The 12,847-nt window shown below is 49.3% G+C and overlaps 1 protein-coding gene across 2 annotated transcripts; it reads left to right on the top strand.

Moving 5' to 3' along the window:
- The first annotated feature begins 3,491 nt into the window (after positions 1-3,491).
- On the top strand, positions 3,492-8,796 carry Fxyd6 (FXYD domain containing ion transport regulator 6). Of its 2 annotated transcripts, none has more exons than XM_010629365.3 (7): positions 3,492-3,585; positions 3,995-4,033; positions 4,161-4,235; positions 4,802-4,838; positions 5,585-5,634; positions 6,040-6,080; positions 7,476-8,796. In XM_010629365.3, exons 1-6 carry the CDS (start codon positions 3,528-3,530, stop codon positions 6,066-6,068), a joined length of 288 nt encoding a protein of 95 aa, XP_010627667.1. In that variant the 5' UTR covers positions 3,492-3,527; the 3' UTR covers positions 6,069-6,080; positions 7,476-8,796. The 2 variants fall into 2 exon arrangements, with proteins under 2 accessions (XP_010627667.1, XP_010627668.1); XM_010629366.3 differs by having other exon boundaries at positions 3,523-3,585; positions 6,043-6,080.
- The last annotated feature ends 4,051 nt before the right edge of the window (positions 8,797-12,847 follow it).

Raw genomic sequence — 12,847 nt, 5'->3', positions numbered from 1 at the left:
TTATATAAATATATAAATAAGTATTATTTATAAATAGCAATAAATTGGGGGGAAAAGATACCACATGTCCACTGACAGAAGACTGGATTAAAACCTGCACAGTGGGATATTGCACAACATTAAAAATGAGTGAACTGTAGTTACATATAATATAAATAGATCTTAGAATGTAATGTTGAGCAAAAAAGCAGTTCCCAAAAGGCTATAAACATGATGTCCTAGTTATAAATATCCAAAAAAATCTATGCTTAGCATTATATTATTTAAATATATGTGTGTGTCAAGTATATTTTAAAAGGAAGAGCAAGGTATGGTATATATTCATACAGTGGAATTTTTTTTTTTTTGAGACAGGGTGTCAATGTTTTTTTGGCGGGCCCTGAACTCACTAGTCCAGGCTGTCCTCAGACTTGCAGTGATTCTCCTGTTTCAGGCTCCTTCCTGAGTGCTAGGATTATAGGTGTGCACCATTCCTTATACAATGGAATATTAAGCCATTAAAAGGAATAAGGCACCAAAGCATGCTACCAATAGATGGACCTTGAAAACATACTGTGTGAACACCAGCTACACAAAAGGCCACAGATTTCTATTGTTTTCATATAAAATATCCAGAATTGGCAAATCCAGACACAGAATATAGATTAATGGTTGTCAGAAACTGCAGGGTGGGGAGAGGAACTAATAGTTGCAGAGTTTCTACTGGGGATGATGCTAGAAATATTCAGGAACTAGAAAATGGTAAGAACTAGATTGTGGTAAAAGCATGTAACATGAGATTTATAGTTTAACATTTCTAGGTGTACAATACTGTATTAACTGTAGGTAGTGCTTTACAAGAAGTCTCTAGAACTGACTCTGTGCACATCTGAAAATTCATACCTATTGGTTAGCAAGCTTTTAAAACGAGCAAGGGGGCTGGGGATTTAGCTCAGTGGTTTGGCTGCTTGCTTCATAAGCATAAGGTGGGGGGGATTTGTGATAGTGTTTCTAGTATAGATGAGTGTGTGTTTTGTTGGATTGTGAGAGAGGGGTGGGTACTTGAGAACTGAAAAACAGCATCCTCTGAGTTCTTGTGTATATGTGCTTTGGGCAACATACCTAAGGTATTATTTATACTACTTTATATAAATATATAAATAAGTATTTATAATATATTATAGTATTATATTTATTACATTTATACTACTTTATATAAATATATAAATAAGTATTATTTATAAATAGCAATAAATTGGGGGGAAAAGATACCACATGTCCACTGACAGAAGACTGGATTAAAACCTGCACAGTGGGATATTGCACAACATTAAAAATGAGTGAACTGTAGTTACATATAATATAAATAGATCTTAGAATGTAATGTTGAGCAAAAAAGCAGTTCCCAAAAGGCTATAAACATGATGTCCTAGTTATAAATATCCAAAAAAATCTATGCTTAGCATTATATTATTTAAATATATGTGTGTGTCAAGTATATTTTAAAAGGAAGAGCAAGGTATGGTATATATTCATACAGTGGAATTTTTTTTTTTTTGAGACAGGGTGTCAATGTTTTTTTGGCGGGCCCTGAACTCACTAGTCCAGGCTGTCCTCAGACTTGCAGTGATTCTCCTGTTTCAGGCTCCTTCCTGAGTGCTAGGATTATAGGTGTGCACCATTCCTTATACAATGGAATATTAAGCCATTAAAAGGAATAAGGCACCAAAGCATGCTACCAATAGATGGACCTTGAAAACATACTGTGTGAACACCAGCTACACAAAAGGCCACAGATTTCTATTGTTTTCATATAAAATATCCAGAATTGGCAAATCCAGACACAGAATATAGATTAATGGTTGTCAGAAACTGCAGGGTGGGGAGAGGAACTAATAGTTGCAGAGTTTCTACTGGGGATGATGCTAGAAATATTCAGGAACTAGAAAATGGTAAGAACTAGATTGTGGTAAAAGCATGTAACATGAGATTTATAGTTTAACATTTCTAGGTGTACAATACTGTATTAACTGTAGGTAGTGCTTTACAAGAAGTCTCTAGAACTGACTCTGTGCACATCTGAAAATTCATACCTATTGGTTAGCAAGCTTTTAAAACGAGCAAGGGGGCTGGGGATTTAGCTCAGTGGTTTGGCTGCTTGCTTCATAAGCATAAGGTGGGGGGGCACAAAAAACCAGAAGAGCAAGGGAATGAGTAAAAGTATATTTAGTCAGGATACTGATTACCTCTGGGAATCAGGCAGGGAATGGGTTGGAGAAAAATAAAAGTATTTACAATATTCTAGTTTTTGAGTTATTTATAGGTGTTCACTTATTACTGTGCTTCATGATGTGTGCGCTACATATTTCTATATGTACAGTATATAATATAAGCTTTAAGAGAAAAAAATCTAAAATAAGACAGCATTACAGGTAAATGGCTGACTGGCTTCTGGCTTTCTGATACAGACATTTTGAATTTCCATGGCGTCCTGGCTTCTGCATGGCCCCGGATGCAGTTGTACTGACCCCTGGTGGCTAGAAAGTGAAAGGCAGCAGGGTAACGGGATAAGGTTGCAGAGAAAGTCACAGGAAGTTTCCAGGCTCATCCAAGCACCCAGCAGTTCACTAGGCAGTTGTCCACGAGTTTAGGCTTTATCCAGTCTCGCCCAATGTGGGAAAGAGTCCCGCATATTCCTGATATGGGTTCCCTGCTCTTTTCCTTGGCTGTGTACCACTCTCATGTAAGCCCAGCTCGGAGGAGTGCACCTTCACCAAGACCTGTCCCTGGGTGAACCAGAAGGCCGTCTGTCTCCAACCAGATGTTAGGGCTCGATGAGCCTGAGTGGAGCTCCCAGCCTCACCTCGAAAAGGAGAGACTTGGATTCTGATCCTGTTTCCAAATTCCCTTTGTTTAGTCATGTCACCTTTTGGGGGAGATGATGAATTGAAGCCTCTAGGAAGAGTTGGCCGGGTGACTTCAGAGATGTGAGGGCCAGCTGAAAGAACCTGCCCATGTCAGGGTTGCAGAGAGAAAGTGACTGGCCAGTGTCCCTCCCCACTTCTGGCTGGACTAGGGCTTTGTCCCCCAACACCCATCTGATGTAAAGGAGAATTTCAGCTATGAGAGCTGAACCAAGAACTGAGATGGCCACAGAAAGATGTCCCAGAGAGGAGGACACAGGAGATCATGACAAAATCCTGATGCTTTCGCGGCCTTGGCCCTGGAAGCAGTGTGACATGGGAGTTCTGGGCCCTCTGCCTACTGCTCCCTCTGTGTCACGGATCCTCCTTGTGCTTCAGGCATGAACAACATGGCTTGGTTGTTAATCGCTCTGATTTGGTCCTATTAATTGAATTATTGCCTGCAGAACACTCTTTAAGAGTCTGGTAAAATATCGGATGCCTCACTGTGAGTGTTTGAATGTTCCCCGGTCTTGGAGTAGAGCTGGGGTTTGACTTGGCCCAGGCCAGGCCAAGCTGATGGTGTGGGCAGTGAAGGTGTGGTTCCTGTCCAGGAAATAATGACTTCCTCTGTCCCTAGACGTGATGGAGGTGGTGCTGATCTTTCTCTGCAGCCTGCTAGTCCCCACAGTCCTGGCCAGTGGTGAGTAGGACAATGGCAGCCACAGCCCCTTCTAGTAGATTCTGGCCCTTGGTGGACTTGTAGCTGAAACCTTGGAACTCACTGCACATCAATGTCTGGACCAAATGTACTGGGCTTATATAAGTCACAAGTTCTTTTCTGGCCTGTTTCCCCACATGACAGAGGATGACAGACCTGTTGTTTGGGGATGCAAAAATAAAAAGGAGCACTAAATGTGGGTGTGCTGTCCTTGCTGGGGCTCTGGGCTCTACTTGCCCCAGGCCCTTGGGTTGCCCCTGAGCCCTGCAGGCCTGCCCTTCCATACATCTCCTGGTAATCCCTTTGTGGGTACTGAGATCTGGGAGGTAAGGTAAACTACTTCAGGATGTGCAGCTGTCTTTTTCCTGACCCTGCCTATTTACTTTTGCAGCAGCTGAGCAGGAGAAAGAAACGGACCCTTTTCATTATGGTAAGTGGCCTCAGCAACCCTGGATGCAGGGGATTGGGGGTTGGGGTGCAGCCCCATCGAAGGAGGAGTGGACACAGTCTCCTAGTTGTGCCCTGCTCCTGTCACTCACTCCTGGTTCCTTTGGCAGACTACCAGACCCTGAGGATTGGGGGACTGGTGTTTGCTGTGGTCCTCTTCTCTGTTGGGATCCTCCTTATTCTGAGTAAGTTTGTTCTTTGTTTATGGGGGCAGTGTCAAATCCTGGCCATTCTGTCTCTGGGAGGGGGAAGGAGACTGCCCTCTGTGTTACCTCCAGAACCTAACATAGCTGAGTGCATAGTAAGTGCTTGGTAAAACAGTGAAGCATGAGCAGGGAAAATATAGATGAAAATAAGCATAGGTAAGAATGGTCAGGGTTGTTTTCCCAGTCCTGTATCCGTAGGGCATGAGCAGGACAGTCACAGATAGGGGACAGGTGCTGACCCCGCTGTGCTCCAAGGGTTGTTCCTCTGGATCTTTGTTTCTGCACATGAGGCTGGTCTGCACAGGGCCCCTGCATGTACATGGTCAAGCACACTGTGCCAATATAGCTGTCCTAGCTGTGGAATATGCTACCCTGGGCTCAGACAAATCCTCTGCATCCTGTGATCATATAAAGCCATGCAAGGGTGCCATTTACCCAGCTCCTCAAGTTGCACAGACTCAGAGCAGCCCTCCTGTGGCTAGGCCAGGTGCCTGACCCTGATCTTACACTAGGAACATGAATTTGATGGCTGCTTTGCTTTTTAGGTCGCCGGTGCAAGTGCAGTTTCAACCAGAAGCCCCGGTAAGGATACCATGGCTCTGGTCATCTGGGGTGACGTTAGAAGGGTCGGGAGGGCTTCTGGCACGTGACTCTAATGGGCATTCTCTTGGATTCTTAGAACATTTGTATGTTGGTGGGGAGTTGGGGTAGGGGTATGAACTTGAGGATTGCCAGGAGACCGTGGGGTAAGGGAGAGGTCAGAACACTGCGGGCCAGCCTCTGATGCAGAAGGGAGCAGGGAAGCTGGCAAGAAGGAGCTGGAACTTTGCCTGGACCCTTGTCCCAACTAGGCTTGGGCTTTGGGAAGCAGAGGGCCTCGTGGCCTCTGTTGAGGTTAGGTTCTCTCTACAGAACCTGGAGATTCTATCCTTGTGCCTCATCTGTTTGGGGTTCTTTGAGCTGAGTAGTTACTTGGCCTCTCTTTGTGTTCTCCATGAAGTCACACCCCATTAAACCACTACAATAACCAAGGGTGGCTTCCAACCTTAAAAGCCCAAATTCTATGGCAGGGCACACCCCACCCCCACATGACCCTGGGTCCCTTCCCAGTACTTAGTTATCTTCGGGGCTGACTGAGAGGTGCCTGTAAATTCCCTGTCCCCTTCATTCCCAACTTCTCCCTCACCCCACAGTGCCCCATGGTAGGCAGGGCTTGAGCCCCTCAGATGATTTGGAGGTGATAGGTCACAGATGGCCCTGCTCTAACCAGCAGTGATATTCCAGGTTTACCCCAGAGACCTCTGACAGGCTGTATCTTCCTCTAACAGGGCTCCAGGAGACGAGGAAGCCCAGGTGGAGAACCTCATCACCGCAAATGGTACTCAGCCAGGTGGAATGGAGAGGGACTTCATGTGTGCCACAGAGGGGCTGGTGTGAGGGGTCATGGCCTCCTTGGAGCTCACCAGACCAGCTCCCATAGTGCTAGGACTGGGCTGGCCAGGGTGTCTGCACTGTTACCTCTCACCTGTGCCAAACAGGCCAGATGCTTTTACAGAGATCCCAACTCATTAATGTGTACTTGGCCCCTAAGGTGGGCATCGCTACTCAGGTTTATAACTGAGACCCAGAGCCCAGGTTCTTGTAATTAGCAAGTTGCAGGGAAGGATTTGTACTCACATCTGTGTGATTTGAAGTTCCTGGCATCGTGTACAGGTTGGCTGCAGCATGGGTTGGCCCTTGGGTGAGGGACCCGTAACTTTGTCTATTCTGGTTTCCTTTCCAGCAGCGGAGCCTCAGAAAGCAGAGAACTGAAGCCCAGTGAAGGTGAGAGGCTCTGTGACAGGGTATTCCACTGTCGCGGGACTGGGCAGGGGCGTCAGGGTCGGCGGTGGGTGGGGGGAGTCCTGGGCTGCAGGAGGTGCAACTTTATTATGAGCCTGCTCTGAGGACGCCTTCAGGGGTATGAGAGGGACAATGGAACACAGTCCCAGAGACAGCGAGGTGCCCCACAGCTGCACACAGTGAGTGTCTGTGAATGTTTGTGAATCCTTCCACCCAGCGTAAGGCTCAGGCTTGTAGGTTGCTATTCCAGTCACCACACAGGTATGTCTTCGGTGGAAATTAGAGTTAGGGAAATACTCTCTCTATCAAATCACAGAAGGATGATGAATCAGAAAGTACCCTACAGCCTCTTTCTGTAAATAAATTATATCTTTCCAACACTCTTCAAAAGTAGGGAAAATTATAAATGATGTCTCCATTCCGGCAGCATTACCGCTTCTCAACACCTGGGGGCACTGTTTAGCAGCCATCTGCCTCACTCTCCTTAGCAGGGTGTAGGAGAATGCATAGTGATTTTTGACTAGAATTGCTGCAGCCTGCCAGCCGTAAATCACAAAGGTGGGGCTGAAACCTATTCTATAGTTGAAGAAATTGAGGTGGGAGAAAGTAGCCATTCAGATTAGTACGTGACAGTCTAAACCTGAACATAGGTCTCTGTGACTAACTAGGTTAGTGCCCCCTCACTACGCTCTGCCCTCTCTTTATCCCCTTAGGGCAGACCTTGGAATATATGAAGGCCCAAATCCAGTCTTTTGTCAGCTCAAATAAGATAGAACCGTATCCTACACTGAAGTGAAGAGAGGTTTCGCCAGCAGCAGTGAGCGGTGCCTGTGGCATCTCAGTTCCTTCCTAGGGGCATGTATGCCCAGTGGGTGGGCGGAGCAGGGCTCACTGAGACCCTTTTTAGGATGGGGCTCTTCAAGGCAAGTGGCCACCCAAGCTGGGAGCGTCACAGAGCCCCAGAAGGCAGGTGTTCTGCCCGTCCCTCTGTAGCTGGAAGGCAACACTGAGAGCATGAGGTGGTTTGGGAGACTCAAAGGAGGCAGCCTCCGAAAGGAATGTCGTTTTCTTACTTCTTACACTAGGTGTTTCTCAAAAGCCCTTTTCTCCTAAGTCCAGGCCTGTGAGCAACTGATGGGGCTGTCTGGGGTTGCCCAGTGCAGCCCACAGGGCAGAAAACCTCCTCTTGGGGCCCGCCCTCCACACGCCTGCATCCCCTTTCTGTGGCTCTCATCCTGCCTCACAGCTGCAGCAGGACAGGGGCCTTTGAGGGGATGTGATCCCAGGAATTTCAGTGGGCAGCTTGGCTGGGCTGAAGAAGAGAACAGATGAGGGCACTTGAAAGCAGCCAGAGTTTTAAATTCTTTCCCTCTTCAGCCTCAAGAACCTGAGGGCAGCTGCTCCAACCTTTAGCTGCAGATATCCATAAGAAAACTGGCCGCTCCTGCCGCAGATCTTTCCCCAGGAGAAGCCAACAACTTGTGCGTCCCTGTGCTCTTCCCTGTCCCTGCTAACCCCAATTCTCCACGTATCATGCGTTTCACACGGGCCTTCCGCACCCGCAGACTGCTGTCTCGTCACCACCTGTGCCGTGTGTGTATGTGCGTGTGCACGTGTGTGCGTGTGTATATACTGACTGTGATCTTTGTGGCTATTTGTGTGTGGACAGTATTGCATTTGTGAACTGTAGATTCACTTTCCTGGGCAGGAGCCGTGCCCAGTTGCCATCGGCTCCTCCCTGTCACCCTGGGGGCCTCCATTGCTTCCTGCTCCCTGGAGTCTGCTTTGCCCCTGAAAGACCTGCCCCTGTCTTGATTTGGGGATGAGGGTAGAGTAGGAACCCCCACCTCTCTTGGGACCGGGAAGGTTTGCATTACCTTCATCATGGCCTTTCATGGACCCTCTTCAGTCCTCTCGCAAGAACCTTGCTCTCATATTCTATCCTGGCCCAAGTCCGTTTGGAAGGCCTCAGCTATTGCAGGTGCAGAGAAGGAGCTGGGGAGCCCAGTGTTGCTGCCAGGCAGGCTCTGCCCAGCCTCAGTTGTTTTTCTTCTTGGGTCTTCCACCATGGATGGGATCCCTACCTACCCTACCCATTCGTGGAACACCCGAGAAGTCCAGGCCCAGGGCTTCTACTCTGCTCCTTGGGAATGTGCCCCTTGCATATCTTCTCAGCAATAACCCCAGGGGCTCTGGAGTGCTCCTGCCATCATCCCCCTTCCTGTTTCTAAGACATCCATCTACAGCTCAGCTCTCCCAGACTCAGTCTCCCATCCCTAAAGTTGGGTCCTGGGAAGTTGATGGCTGAGGGATTCCGATTCTGTTCGGGTCAGCACGCAGGGAGAGCAGGAAGGGCTGTGCTTCTCTGCCCATGTCCCATTGGCCAGGCAGCAGCAGTACTTCCTGCGTCCTCTCCGCTTGTCAGTCAGTGGTCAGAGTGGTGAGTGATGTGTGAGCAGTGGTTGTGTTGCCCGTCAGAGGCTGGCAGGGTTGCGTGTAGCCCTGCTGGAGAGCAACAGCAAGAAATCGAAGGTCAAAAGAGAGTGGAAACTCCAGCCAGATCCCACCCCATCTGTCCATTGTATTCCCATGGAAACTAAACAAACCTTGCCGTGTGACCAGGACTGCTGCTCTCTGTCTTGTGATCTATCCTCTACAACAACAGAAAAGAAATAAAACATCATTGTTTCCTAGTGGCTCTGAGGTGCTTTTCTTTCTGTAAAGAGCTTGAGTGTTTGTAGGGCCTTTGGCACTTGGAGGAGGTAAGGGCTGGAGAGCTGCCAGGGGAGAGCGTGTTTATTTCTTCTGCTTTTCTAAGTGACTCCTCCTCCTGGTTCTCCTTTTTTTTATTCTCCTTCCATTCCTCCTTCATGTCTCCTTGTTTCTCTTCCATCTTTCTCTTCTGCCCCCAGCCTTCTCCCTGGGATCCTGGGATCCTGGGATCAGCCTCCATCCCCCAGCAGAACCTGAACATTTGTACTGTTTTGGAAGACAAAAGACTGGGTGATAGTGGCTTGACCAAGGGTTCACTGGACTGCAGTAAAAGGTCATAGCTTTTTTCGTAGGTCAGATTGGGGGCCATTAACTACCTAAGGACTTGAAAGTGAGTGCACCTGCGAATCGCTTGGGTTATGCTCAGAGAGTTAACCTCCTTTCTTCCCACTCAAATGTCCCCTCCTCTGGGCAGCCTTCCTGGATGTCGGTGGAAGGTGTCCCTTCCTGTGCTCTGATCACATTTGGTTCCTCCATTATCTTGACACATAACACTTTATCTGGCATCCAAACTGCAGAGGCCAGACAGGTTATGTCATTATTCAGCTATGAACGGGGCAGAGGAGCCGTCCCCAAAATTCCAGTACCACTTTTTAAAAAGTACGGTTGGCCACATGAACACAGCTGGGGTTGGATTCTGCTAGGTGCCGCCCTCCTGTAGCCTTTTGGGTGTCTGTGGTGAGACAGTTCCCCAAGGGCGAGGAGTACATCTTCTATCATCTCAGGGTCTCAAAGAAACCTTCATAGCCCCTGTCTGGGTCCATCTGCTGCCTGAACATCCCCGGACCTGTTTGGGACCTTTCCTACTTCTGTTCTCACTTCTGCCTCCATCCCCTGGGTCTCTGAAAAGACAGAGACTTAAAGCTGAGATAAAGCTCCACATTGTCCACCCAGTGATCATGGCGTTAAAAAAAAAGAAAAAAAATCTACGAGTAGCCTAGGGCTGCTAAATAGGCTGATGACCATCATTCATGGTGCACTGAATACATCAAGTAGTTCATGGGCCTGGAAGCAGGCGATCGAGATCCCTAGAGGCCCCAGAAACAAAGAAAATTCTGGGTGCCTCTCCAAGATGTTGAAAACAAAACATTAAAATAAGTGATTCCTTTGCCCTAATAGGGGCTGGCAGTTAGCACTCTAGCCTCTGTCAAAACGATTACCCCAACTTTGCCAGAGTCTCAGCAACCACTTAGGTTTCCTCCTGGCTGTCTCCGCTTTATTCTGACGTAGCAGGACAGTGCCATTTTACAGATTCTCTGATATGTCTGAGACTGGCCACAGCCACACAGCTCATGGGCACAGAAGCTTGGGGTGGACCCCAGGCTTCCCACAGCATTATGAGACTGACATTTAGGGGAAGGACAGGCGACTCGTTGGCTGATGCGGCCTCCGGTGGAGCATAGCTGAACCTCCAGAGCATAAACTAGCCGGGCTGCTCCAGGGAGGCTCACATAGGAAGCTTGGGAATAAGAAGCATGAGGAACAAAATAACTGACGATCAACGTGGTGACAGTAATGACAGCAGCTGATACTCATCGAGTGCTTCTTTGTGCTGGGCTGAAGACTTCACATGGATGAACACATTCCCACCTGACTTCCTGGCGCTCTGGAGCCCCGGGAAGGCAGGCCCAGGTCTGTGTTCACTCAGCCTTCAAGAGCGTGACACTATGCAACACTTGTTTCTATTCATGATTTGGTTTAATGTGGCAAATGTAATTTGCTTGAATGGGCAAGCTGTCCCTTGCCCTTTCCCAGAAGGCTTGCTAAGTCTGGGACTGACCTCAGGGGCCCTGTAGATTTCACCTCACAGCTCCTATGAATTTGACCCGAGTTGTTCACGTCTCTTTGCTCGGAGGTGTTCATACTTACTGCCTGCTGTAATAATGGCGATCAATCTGCCTTCTGGGCCCCCAGGTGCAATGGCCCTCCCACCTCTCTCGTTTTTGTTATTTTTTTCATATTGTAGATTAGAACTTGCCAAACGGTTCTTGAAAGAGAGAGACAAAGTGCAAGCAGCAGGGGTGGGAAGAGGGATACCAGGTTGGCGCACACCCACAAGGTCGCTGGGCGCTTGTCCTCTCCCCCAGGACCATGGGCTGGCAGACTGGCTGGGCAGGGCAGGTGGAGGAGGGCTCTCCAGCTCTGTCTGGTTTGCCCCACCTTGTCCCTGTTGCTCTGCCTCTCCCCGGCCCCAGCGAGAGAAGAGTCAGGTGTATTTGCCTGAGTTGGGGGAGCAGCTTTGTAAATAGCTGTCTCCAGGGCACAGAGAGGAGGAACTGCCACCTCTCTCCATTAGTGTGATTCATTGCTGCCACAGCCAGGCTGCAGGGGAGGGGGATGAGGGCAGAATCAGCCAGCTCAAGCCAACCACCTGCTGGTTTTATGGAGCCAAGGCCAGTCTCGGGGCCAATTGCACAATAGTAGGCACCTGCCAAGGCGGTGATGGCTGGCCAGGTGATGCTGCGATCGGATGTCCTGAAGGACTCAAGGTAGTAAGGCTGGAGGGGGTGGGTCCCTGCCCCTGAGCCCATGTGCCCCTCTCCACCCTCGGTGTGTGAGCTTCGGCAGGCCCCAGCCTCTCTGTTGGCTTCCTTTAGTCCTCCCTCCATAGGGTGAACAGGGCCTCCTGCTACCATGTGACCTTAGGAAAGCTCCAAGCCTGGTGTCCTTAACTATATGACAGGGAATGATCAGTAGCTTCCTGTTACTGCATGGGTCAAAGGGATGCGATGGACATACATGCACTTTGAAAATTCTATGTGTAGATGTTATATAACCAACGTTGGCGTCACCTTCCATTCCTATGTCCTCTTTCTTGGACAACAGGGACCCCCCCCCACCGTCTCTGAGATCTGGGGTCAAGTTCTGACTTGTCCACATCCCACCTGCACTTTTCCCTTCTGTAAAATGGGGGTCACAAAGCCTGCCTGGTTGAATTGTTAGGAGGACCAGTCGGATCTTTGGAACTCTCAAAGCATCAAGTGGACAGGACTTCTGCCAAGTGAGGAAGCCTGGGCTCCAGGCCCTGTGAAGACACAGCACTGAATAGATACTACGACCCGGGTGTTCCACAGGCCTGCATGGACCTTGCGGTTTGTCATGACCACAAAGCCACAGGACTGCCCTTTGGTCCACATCAGTGAAATCCCAGAGGTAGAAGAGGGAAGGAAAGGGCAGCATGGGTAGGCTGCTCAGGAGGTCCCAGAGTGGTTGCTCAGAGCTGCTAAGGGGGTGTGGTTACTGGAGGGAAGGGCTGCAGAGAAAGAGCCTCTGTTCCCTGTTCCTGGGCAAGGCCAGATGTGTGTTCTGAGAAAAGTCAAGAATGTATTTTTCTCCAGGGTGTTCGCTGTGGGAGAGGTGGATGAAATGGGTTTGCCCTTGTCAGCAGTTGGTGACTTTGACTCTTAGAGTACATTGCCCTTTGGCAGCTCCCAGGACCTCTGTGCCCCACAGCTTGGGCCATCTTGAAGCCACCACTTAAGGAGTGGACCCTCCAGGGCCCACCTCCTCCCAGACCAGCCTTATAAGACCCCAGGGACCTGGCATCTGTGACTACAGCAGGAGACAGGAGCCAGCACTCCTCGGTGCTCAGGACCTCTGGGTGGTGTAAAAAGGGCTGCCACCTTTTCTTTCCAATGGCTTTGCATGCCGTGCAGGTGGGGATGGACCTGAACCAGGGACCAGACTTTAGGGGTTCTGGCCTCTGCCTCAATGAAGTACCTCTCTGCAGCTGTGCACAAACACCTGAGGAACTGGGTTGGGGTCTGGAGTCCAAGGCTCTGGATGCTGACCTGAAACCCCTTGCAAAGGCATGGCGGAAGGGGCTAGAGAGTCCCATCCTGGGAAGGAAGAAGGCAAGGGCCTCTGTGAGAGTGCTTCCTCTGAGCACCAGGGAAACAAAGGCCAGCTGGATGTCCCAGCCTCTTACCTCCCTGCCCCCATCAACCGAATGACCCCCCCCCCCCCCCCCCCCCACC

Source organism: Fukomys damarensis, unplaced genomic scaffold, assembly GCF_012274545.1.
Source record: "Fukomys damarensis isolate Sample0158 unplaced genomic scaffold, DMR_v1.0_HiC HiC_scaffold_16, whole genome shotgun sequence".
In the NCBI taxonomy this organism is placed as follows: Eukaryota; Metazoa; Chordata; class Mammalia; order Rodentia; family Bathyergidae; genus Fukomys; species Fukomys damarensis.
The sequence above is the reverse complement of the archived record's forward strand: the minus strand, read 5'-3'. Positions and strand labels throughout refer to the sequence as shown.